At 37.2% G+C, this 11,530-nt stretch overlaps 1 protein-coding gene across 3 annotated transcripts in view; it reads left to right on the forward strand.

The window, feature by feature from the left end:
- The window catches only part of eda (ectodysplasin A), a 53,900-nt gene that overhangs the window by 37,746 nt on the left and 4,624 nt on the right, over positions 1 to 11,530 (forward strand). The window contains exons 3-7 of one of the 3 annotated variants that reach the window (XM_049476542.1): positions 6,096 to 6,158; positions 7,872 to 8,078; positions 8,356 to 8,390; positions 8,870 to 8,921; positions 10,144 to 10,274. In XM_049476542.1, coding sequence (XP_049332499.1) covers positions 6,096 to 6,158; positions 7,872 to 8,078; positions 8,356 to 8,390; positions 8,870 to 8,921; positions 10,144 to 10,274 — 488 coding nt within the window. The remainder of the gene's footprint in view (positions 1 to 6,095; positions 6,159 to 7,871; positions 8,079 to 8,355; positions 8,391 to 8,869; positions 8,922 to 10,143; positions 10,275 to 11,530) is intronic. The other 2 variants (XM_022667349.2, XM_049476543.1) reach the window with 2 other exon arrangements.

The following is an 11,530-nucleotide window of genomic DNA, read 5'->3' on the forward strand; positions in this document are numbered from 1 at the left end:
AAAAGAGTGTTAACTGTACTGTACTGAAGGTATGGCTACTGCAACACGTTTTAACTCAATTAAAAGAGTGATACCTGTACTATACTGAAAGTATGGTTACTGCTTGACAGTATAACTCAATTAAAAGAGTAAAAACTGTACTATACTAAAGTGTGGGGACTGTGTCGCAATCTAACTCAATTAAAATAGTGATAACTGTACTATACTAAAGTATGGGTACTGCATCACAATCGAACTCAATTAAAAGAGCGGTAACTGTGCTATACTAAAAGTACGGGTACTGCTTGACAATCTAACTCAATTAAAAGAGTTGTAACTTTACTATAGTACAAATACATGTTTGTATTTGGAGTTGTACCTCAGAGTATAACTACATAAACAACACAGCAGGTTATTGGTAGTTAATGAAAAATGTGGATATTTGTCTCACTCTAAATGCTTCTTTGCACCTCAAAGTTTCTGCTATGTTGTTTTTCTGTGCTTTTATGACCAATATTACATTTTCGAATCTTAATAGCTGTCGAGCTGTCGCCACTCTAGTTTGTTACGGTGATTTAATTTTATGTTTATTACAGTAATAACGTTAATGTAGGCTAATTCATTGATGTTAATTTATTTCTGTGCTTTAATGTCGACATGTTTATGATCCCAAATTTAAATGAAAGTTAATTTATGACTGTAAGAAATTTATGATTGTATTTTAATTATTACTTTTATAAAAGGACTGAACTATTAACACCGTAATTCTACCAGTCTACCCAGATCCACACACTCATACATTACAGTGCTAGAATTATCTTTCATGTGTCATTCACTCTGCAGATGTGTGTGTGTTTGTGTGTGTGTGTGTGTTTGTGTGTGTGTAATATGGTTCTAATGGCAACTCTCTTTGATGTTAATTTGTTCCATTCATTAAACACTCTTAGCACTGGCATCCTCTTTTCTTCTCTCTTTATGATGCAAGCAAGTGTTTACTGAGCAAACATGTCCACACTTCTGAAACACACTCTCACACACACAACACACAGGCATGCACACACACACACACACACACACACACACACACTCGCAGGCACAGATTTTTTTTGCTGTCCTCATTGATGAATATTTATTAACCTCAGACTTTAACTGAGGACACCTGTTTCTACACACACACAGTCACAAATCTATCCTCTCTTTCTTCTTACCTCACTCTTTCTCTATCCATTTCTCTTTCTCTAGTAAACACAGAAGCATGGAAACACTATCAGACTAGTGTTTTGGCGGTGTAGTTGCAGAGCAACACAAATGCACCAACGTACTCTGGCACCACTTACGCAGGCTGTGGTGTAGAGATATATATTTGCTGTTACGTATCCTGTGTTAATTTGGTGCATTGGTAATGTATGTTTTCAGAAGAGTACAGTGCACACAAAAACTTCAGGGGTCCGAATAACGTCTATGGCAAGTGGATGCCTCCAGTAACAGAGAACATAGGGCAATATGACAAGAGTTTAATTTATGACACAGACTGCATACATTTTTTTCCAAATGTTTAAACGCATTTCTAGAAACTTGGCTCAGTTTCTCAAAACTCTAAGCACAAACTGAAAATTATGAACTGCTATGTAACTGCTTTGTAACTCCACAAATCTCTAGCAAAACTGATTCCTTCCACCAAAACAACACACACAGCTATTTATATTTATATATCTCTTGCAGAGCATCAAACAAACACTGACAAGATAAATTCAAAGCACTATAATCAGAAGTATTTGGTTATGTTTTTGATTTCATGAGGCCACTGTACAAATTCAAATGCTTACAAGTCCATGGAAATATGTTTATATTTATTTGGACTGTACCTTTAAATTGTGGACTGTACCTTTAAATTCCAATGAATCTCAAAGATTCATTTACTGTACCAGTAGACTGCAGGATGGAGATACAGGTCTTACTATTACTTTTATGCTTTGTGCTTGAGCTTATATTTAAGAACTTTAAATACCAGACCTGTCCTGATTTATCAGCTGCATCTGGCGTAAATAAGAAAAATCCGGTAAATTTGATGTTGTGTCTCAGAACTATCGCTTTAATGTCCTCAGGAAGGCTCAGAACTGCACTGGCCCCAGCCCAGATTTAACACACCTGATCCTGTGGTTAGCTGATAGATAATCTCCAGGACTTTTGGGTGTTCCACGAGATGCTGTGTGGCGAAGTAAACCAGGAAAGTGGTCGAAAAGTAAATATATGAAACCAAATTTTAAAAACGAAAAGGGTTAGTTTGGTTTTGTTTGACATTCGAAAAGTGAAGTAGTTCCTTCAGATCGCATTACACTCACAAGCAGACAAAACATCTAAACACTCACCAAACCTCTCCAGGCCTGTCAGAGGGAGAATGGGCTTCACTGGAGACATCACACACACACACACACAAGCCCTAGACAGGCAGCAGACATGTATTATTGTTAGTGTCATCATAACGATCTTGGACATGTATTTACACCACGTTTTGGGGTTTTGACTTTCAGCGAAAATTCCACACGGTTTGTTTCACACACACATACACACTTGTGAACCTTTGTCTCCTTGAGAGAGAGTGTGTATGTGCACACGTCCTGAGAGTGACTCGGAGTGGGGCGTGTGACTCACTCGGGTCTGTCTGGGGGTTTACTGAATCAAAACACTTTTAGCCTTTTTAGTAACAACGTCTATTGAGAAATGTTCATGTTGTTCTAAACAAAGGCCAAATATTTACTATGCGTGCCAACTCACTGCTGCAGTGCCCCAAATGCACAACGCAAGGGTGACTCCAGCATAGGCAGTGTCCCAAATTGCTCTGAATTTCTCACACCCTTTGTTTCTCTGTTCACAGGCCCAGTCCAGAATTATTACAGTTTTGTTCAGAATCTAACAGCCAAATCACAGGGAATTTCTCACCAGCTCTGTCCCAAATCACTCTAGTTTTTTCACAGCCTCTGTTCATAAGCACTTTGAATTTCTCATAGCCTTAAGTCAGTTTAATTTTCTTACAGCCTCTATCTTAACTTGTTCTGAATTGTTCTGAAGTTCTGAATTACCTTGAATTTCCACAAGCCTATTCCCAATTCACTCCAGTTTCTCACAGATTCCACCACAAATCGCTCCTATGGCCAATTTTTACTTCTGTGTCGAACCTATGCCATGGCCTAAGCATACCCTACACATAGCCTCACATAGACCCTATGCCACAAGCCAATGCACAACTCCCCAGAAATGTAACTATGCTTTGTGCAACACAGACAGCAGTAGCTGTGATTGGATTGCCAGGCCTTGTGTTCCCACCCACACCTTCAAGCCTTCCAGCCTTTGCAGATTTATCTGCAGAGTTGCGGACATATGAAGTACAAACACATGCCGCTGTGCAGGGCACATTGCGCATTGACTCGACACAGAAGTATACACCAGCCTTAAACCTCTTACACGCCCTCTCCGGGTTTGCTTCAGTGTCTCACAGCTCCCATTCCAAATTGACAAATTTCTCATAGGCCCTGTTCTGAAATGCTTCAAATTTCTTATAAGCCATGTCCCCAATTGGTCTGAATTATTTACTGTATAGGCCCCATCCCAAATTATAGGATAAAACCCAAATTTTAAATGGCTCTGAATTTCTCACAGGTCCTGTCTCAAATCACTCAGAATTCCTCATCAGCGCTGTCCCAAATCACTCCAATTCTTCACAACATACATCCAAAACACTCTGAATGTCTTATAGACTTCTCTTTGAATTGCTCTGAAGTTTTTATAAGCTTTGTTTCTCATCCAAAATCAGTCATCATTCCAAACTTCTCACGTGCTCTGTCCCTAGTTTCTCCAGTTTCTCACAGCTTCTGTCCTGAATTCTATTAAATTTCTCCCAGGCTTCATCCTAAATCAATCCAGTTTGATCCCGCCTTTATTCCAAATCACTCTAATTTTCCCTGAATTCTGCCTCCATTCTGATTTTCTCTGAAGTTCACATTCAGTGTCTTAAATTGCTCAATATGTAGTCATAAGGGACTAAATAAGGACAGGGCTTTTGATTATTTCTTACAATTACTTTTCTGAATCGCTCCGAATGTTCCACAAACTTTTTTGCAGAATTGCTATCACAGACCCTGTCCCAAATCACACCAATCAACATTGTGCATTTAAAAAATGTCAAGCTAAATCATTAGTCATTACATACTCACAGACTACCCAGTTTATCAGTACTGGGTCCTTATCGGCTGATAACAGCATTCAGGAACTCCAATAGGATTCGAAGGTAGCAAAGCTGACTCATTGTAAACTACTTTAGATTGCCTCCCAATGATTATCATAGACACTGCTTTCTATGTGTGTGTGTGTGTGTTTGTAATATCTGGGCAGAAGCTCCAGTGTTAATCCTCTTCCATCCCAATCCTTATTTTCTTAAAAAAGCGGTGAATTGCGTGCGAAGGCTTTGGGCCAGTGCTGCACACACAGCACTAATTAACATACACACACAGACACACACACACACATCACAACCATCACAACCAAAAACACACACACTGGCCAACACAAACACAGGGCGACCTCAGAAAATCTTCCTTAGAAATGTAACCGCTCTCTGGAGAGACAGAGACTGACTGAGTGTGTCTGTGTGTGTGTGTGTGTGTGTGTGTGTGTGTGTGTGTGTGTGTGTGTGTGTGTGTGTGTGTGTGTGTGTGTGTGTGTGTGTGTGAGACTAAGACCGAAAACAGCTGATTTCATCAGATTCATTTATTTCTGTTTGTCATACGTTATGAGTTGGCCGTCATTTGTTTTTCTGGTGATTTGTTTTGAAGCTTACAATTGAAGTTTAGCCAGTGTGCTCTCTCTCTCTCTCACACACACACACATACACATACACACAATTTTGTTTTAAATAGTCCTAGCTTATAGCTTTCTGTACTGGGGTGAGAGAGGTTGAAAGGAAATGTCTGATTTAAAGAGATTCTTTTCATGCGAGGATTTAAAAAAGATGATTTTAATGCTATTTGTTCTTATTTTCAAATGGATCTGGCACATCATGAATACACACACTGCTGGGAGATCTCTGTTTACCCTTTAGCATTAAAGTGTGTGATCTGTCTCTAGTTTTTCTTTGGTGTGGTTTGTCCATAACTTTCCAATTTGCTGTCATCTTCAACTCACGATTATCTACCAGAGAAACTAAACTATGAAAGTGAAAGTATTGGTACTGTATAACACGCCATTAAAAGAGCCGATACTATACTTCATTTAAATAATATGTATTGTAATATAAATAGAACTCAATTACAAGAAGAGAATATGTACTATAGTTATGGTTATATTTATTGCTCAAATGTTGACCTTTTTTATTATCTTTTTTCATATTTGTGATTTTTATTTAGGTTTCATTTAGAGATCACTTTCATTACATATGCTTCCTCTGAATTTTCTTCAGAAAAATATCATTAGACATAAATGAGACATGAGATGCTTCAGAGGTTAAAGGAGTCAAGACTGAGAATTTGAGTTTGGACGCATATGAGCTCTGGAAAGATCTATTGGCATATTTTGACCCCACAATTTAGTCATTGATGAGCCAGTGCTTTAACCACTGAGCCACCACTTCCCAAAAGCTGGCAAAATCATTTAGTAGTTCTTGAGCACAAAGTGAGTCTTCACTGAGATCTACACCAAACCTCAAGTGGAGACCCATGCGAGATTACTGAGCTCTGAATCACAGGAGACACATTTGAGACTTATGCTAAAAATGTTCTTTGTCTTTCCATCTGATCATATTGTTGTCTAGGAGAAACTACAGATATATTTAATTTTTCTTTCCTCTGAGAATATGAGTACTGTATCGCAATCTGAATCAGTTAAAAGAGCAGGGAAACTGTACTGTAGTAAAAGCGTTGCTAATGTTTTAAAATCTTGCTCAGTTGTGTGTTACAGTCTGTCATTAGGGTGAATATTTATAACAAACTGTAAATTCAGGTATTTTTATATGACATATTGTGATTGCCACATTATCCAACTGCTGTTAAATAACATTTTTTGTCAGTTTGAGTGTAGTCTTTTCTCAAGCACACAAATGCATTTACGGTCTGTCTCTCTTTTAGAAGACAATCCACCTGCCAATGGGAAAAGAAGAGATGGGAGGAAGGGAGGCGAGAAAAGAAAAGGTAATGTAAATTGTGTGTGCAGATACAGTCTCACATATGTACCAGGAATATATCACCAAAAGTATTGGGTGCAGTGGGTGGTAATGAATGTGACCAGCAGTGTCTGGCTTGAGTTGTCCGTGTGAACAGACAAGCAACTCCGGCAGAATGAATCACATTCACATGTAATGCAAAGAAGACTGCTGTGACCAGCTGTATATGACAGCATCTGCCCTGGAAATGCTTTTTACAAGGTTTAGGAGTGTGTTTAAAAGAAATTTTGCAAGTTATTTAAAGGAGCATATGTGAGATTAGATATTGATGTTGTATAAAGGTTGTATAGGTCCAGGCTTTCAATCTCTATTCTAGTTCATCCTAAAAGTGTTCAGTGGAGTTGAGGTTAGGATTCTGTGTGGGCCAGTCAAGTTCTTCTACACTGCACTCACCCAGAAAACCTATAGAATAGAGATGTACTAAATATTTAGCAACCAAAAATGTTAAAAGTATTTAAAAAATAATCTTAAAAAATATAACTAGTAATCTGAACAATGCGGTTATGCACTCCCCTCTCCTCCTCTGGCCACATAGCAGCACTGCGTGTCACAGTACTGCTGTGCACATAGCCAGGAGGAAGGGCAGACAAGACCAGGTTTAAGTTTATTCACCCAAATGAGGTAAAATAAAGCATCTAGAATTACTTTTGCTGGACTGCTGCTTGCTATCGGTTTACTAGCTCCCAAATCTCCTCCCAAATTGTTTGCTTTTCAGATGAAAGATACAAACTGTAACTACAGGTTAGCAACATTAGAGAAGCTCTAATGGAGAGAATACCTGCTTGAGAATCTCTTGGGTTTGTTTTACCACTAGAGGGCGCTCCCAAATGAGTCCAAAATGAAATGGCTTATATGGAGCATTTGAAGTTTGTAAATGTTTAATCATTTTCATACTGAAAAAATTTTGTTCCCGAGAGATCATTTTTAAAGCTTTTGAATTCCAGATATAAGCCTTTTAAACATACTCTGGCTGTAATTTTAGCATCAGCTCACAGTAGCAGTAATGCCAGCACCTTTACTGTGTACAACCCATTTACTGAGGAAAAAATATGTTTTTCCAGGTGAATAAACTTTTTTAAAATCTGCCCCCACTAATTTTAGACTCGTGGGCTCCCTCTAGTGTTTTACAGTCGATTCCTTTTTGAACGGTGAAGATAGGAAGTGGGTAGGCTCTCTAGCTCTGCTAACGTTAGCTAGCTAAGCTAACCTGGCCTTAGTATTTAGCCTTTATTTGTTTACCAAAAGACTGTCTGACTTTCTCTGTGTAAATTCCAAGTTAGTTAGCTAGCTAGCTCCGTATGACTAGCTGCACAAGTAAACTGAGGTAAATTTGCACTGCTTAAATAAATGTATGATTAGAATGAAACTTTCGAGGTACTGAGGAAAATGTGTGTTATGCAAGTGTTTAATTACTATTTTTGAATTGTATTTTTGTAATTGCCTTTTACAGAAAATAGAAAAAAAAATCTTTACATTAAAGGAAGAATTAAGCTGCTATTTTATTATTTAAATACAAAGTAAGAAATGATCTTTAAGATTCAGCCTTAATAGTCTGGACCTATGAATGGATTAAAGGTAAAGGTTAAACTGTGAAACATTGTGACATTAAAGACATATTAGTGAAAATATTGGTGATGTTAATGTATCACGGAGAGTTACTAATATATTGCTGATTTTTTAGGGAAGAAGGGCCCCCGAGGCCCTGAGGGACCACAGGGCCTCCCCGGCCCACCTGGTCCACCTGGACCCCCCGGGCCTCCTGGAATCCCAGGATTCCCTGGATACCCCGGCACCAATGCCATGGGGCCCTCAGGACCACCAGGACCTCCAGGGCCTCCCGGTCCCCCAGGGCCACAGGGTCCTCCTGGGCCTCAGGGACCAGGTAAGGGTAAGGGACAAATTCTGCAAACACTGGCTGTAGACACTTAATAGTCTAAAATAATTATTTGTGCATCTGGGTTGGTAGTTGGATAGTAAACTAATAACTGCACAAGAGTTGTTTGGCAATTGAGTAATCAATAATCCAAATTGTGGAGTATTAATTTCAGTAATCCACTGATTTGTTTACCATCAAAATGGTCTTTTGTTGAAGCTCTACTTTACAAACACACAATTAATAATTTCTCTTACTGTCTGTCTGTGTATGTCTGTGTTTGCTTTGACAGGTGGAGGTGAAAAGGGCAGATTTAGAGACACACAGGTATGTTTGAATATTGTATTGTTGGTGCTGTAGATGTGCAAGAAATGAGACATGCCATAATTATAAAACGTATATGGCATGTATAGAAAGATAATTGGTCAAGACAATATGTGCCATTTTTCTGTCATGTTAATACTTTTCTAAAGCTCTGTGCTTGTGCGTGTGTTTTAAAGATTAACTCCAGTGTTAAATTTATAGTATAAAGTTATTTCAAACATACTAAGAAGAACAGTTTGAAAATGAGTGAGGTCACAAGCACCCATGTCTGGGAGTCCCAGTCAACATAACTGGTCTTTCTGTGGATGGACAGACTGGTCGTCCATCTCCTCCCATCACTCAGTGCAAAGGTGTCTAGCTCCCATGGTGTTAAGTTATCAGCAGATTGAAAAGATTTGTTTTTCAATCTGTTATATTTTTGTTGTACATTTCAGCGATGACAGTGAATTTGACAAACTGTATGTGTGTGTTTGTGTTTGCAGCCAGCTGTTGTGCACCTGCAGGGTCAGGAAACGACCATACAGGTGAAAGAAGGTAAGAGTTAAAACATGAACATGAACACAAACACAGGTAGTGTTCAAATCAAAAATGAAAAAAGCTGCTTGCAAGCGTCTAACTTACCTCAAATTGTTCAAACTTTATTTGTATTATAGGCCAGTAATTTTATTTTAAGTATCCTCTAATTTGCATCTTAAAATATATATTTTTAACATTGTATTTGAGGTTACATCAATTTCTACCTTAGCTGTATGGATCTGTTTATAGCGGCACTTATTTGATTTTATGTTGTATTATTTATGTAAAGATAGTATACTAGGTAACGTAAAAAGATTAGTAGGGCTGACATATAATAATATGACACGTAACAGTGGTAAACGGAAATATTTTGCTGTTCCAAATGACACATGTGATTCTGCAATAGTTGCAACAATGTGGAAATACTATATTTAACCAAAACTTTATAAATTCTTATTGAAATAGAAATTAAAGCAGCATAATGTAAGAATTGTAATTTCTTGCTCCTGGTCTCCCCCTACTGTCCGGAAGTGTAGTACATCAGCTGAGAGATACAGAACCGAGGCTGAAGATGAAGTAAGCGTGTTGAGGTGGTGGAGGAATATTATAGGATTTTACACAAACGAGACTCAGCTTATGTCATTTTACACAATGTTGTCCTGAATACCTTTCCAAAGTGCAGTCATCACCATTCCAAGCCAACATTTACAACAACAAAAAAAAGGTTTTTAAGCAGTTATCTTAAGTTAAAATTCAATATATTGTTGGTTAATAGATGACAGAGTTTCTAATTTTATGTAAAAATTACACCTTACAATAAATGAACCTTAGTAAACAAATAAAAGGTGAATATTACACTTAAAGCTCAACTCATTTTGATATTAGCATTCATTAGGCATTAAATGTTGTTTATGACTTTACTTTAAATGAATAACTCAATTTGAACTTGGCAAATGTAGGCATATAAAATTACACACCCTTTTTATTCTCTTGTGATTTTACTGTAATTGTAAATAGCTTGGGTTTCTAAGATGTAAAATGTTAAATATGTAGTATAATATGTTAGTCAGGTTGATACATTTTGTAATAATTTATATCAACATACAAGATACAGTTTTTTACACTAAAGAGGGAATGGCCAGAGTGACTGCTGTTAAAGTAGGTGTCTGTGATGTGTGTGTGTGTGTGTGTGTTGGTGTTTTAGCGGATGGGTGAGTAGTGACTGATATCTCTTTGTGAGATCTTTCAGAAGGTGTCCTAAAAAACTGGAAGATGATCCTGACTCACCCGCGAGTGTTTAAGATGCACTCGCGCTCTGGAGAGCTGGAGGTGCTGGTGGACGGAACGTACTTCATCTATAGTCAGGTAGAAGTGAGTACACCCCGTGCTTTTTTTCCTACACACACAAACATCCACACACGACTACAGACAAGCAAATACATCATTGTTAGAACAAAACTGTGTATTTCCCTTTATTTTGTAACTAAACTAACTAAACAAATGTCAGGTTTGCACATTTTACATCATAGCTGTCGAATGAAAAACACTTATCTCCAAAACAGCAACTTTACAGGAGAGAGAAGAAACCTTGTAAACTTTCAATAGACGTCAATGTAAAAAGAGTTTATTTCAGGTCATTTTGAAGAGTTTCTTTTGGTCCGATCATCAAGAAATTTTGGCACAGTGTAAGGGACAGTTTGTGTGTTCAAATTATGTAGTAAACTAAAAATCGACAAAAATGGAGATAAGGGTTTTTCATAGGACAGCGACGACATTCATTTAAATAAAAATGTACCTAAATTACTATATAGAATAGAATCTTTTTACATTGACATCAGTTACAGTACAATTACTATTTTGGATATTCAAGCTTTTGTTTAGACAACAATGATGTGTAAAGTTTGGGGTTATCTGGTCAGATCAGGGTTTTTATATGACACAGAGCACATCTTGTGACAGATCTCTGTTAAACGTCTGCTCAGTTAAAAATACACCTTAAGCATTATGAGTGCCCATTGTATGTTTTATAACAGTGTTTTAGTGCCAATATTTAAAGAAGATTAAATGAAAATATGTGGTAATTTTAGTAGAAATTATTTAAAAACACATTACTGTTTATATATTGAAATGTATGCGTGTAGTTTTAAGGTTTTAGATGTTTCGAAGTAGAATTTGTGCTAAAGGAAGAAAAACATCTAAAAAGCCTAAAATATAAATAATACCCAGTTGAGAAAATGTAATAAATATTTATAAATGTTTATTGTCCATGTGTGAGATCCGATAAAATCACATCCTTACAGCTTTTAAATTAATTAGTAATTATCATCCTGTGTGTGCTCGTACTTTGAGAATATTGAATCTTCATCCTTGAACTTCATGTTCTTTTCCACGATCTTGTTAAAAAGAACAAGTATAAAGTACAATTAGCCCAAACATGTTTTAAATGGATGGTGCTAATGAGTGCTGAAGTGCTGCAAGGGAGGTTTATTCCCAAGCTAGGACTTTAGGCAGGTGTTCCTTTTAGTATTACAGCTTTGGCAAAGAAAAGATGGCAAAACATAAAAACAGATTACCGTTTAATATTATATGTGTTTTGTAATAAAATAATTCTGAAAACCCCAAACCTT

Source organism: Astyanax mexicanus, chromosome 1, assembly GCF_023375975.1.
Source record: "Astyanax mexicanus isolate ESR-SI-001 chromosome 1, AstMex3_surface, whole genome shotgun sequence".
Taxonomy (NCBI): domain Eukaryota; kingdom Metazoa; phylum Chordata; class Actinopteri; order Characiformes; family Acestrorhamphidae; genus Astyanax; species Astyanax mexicanus.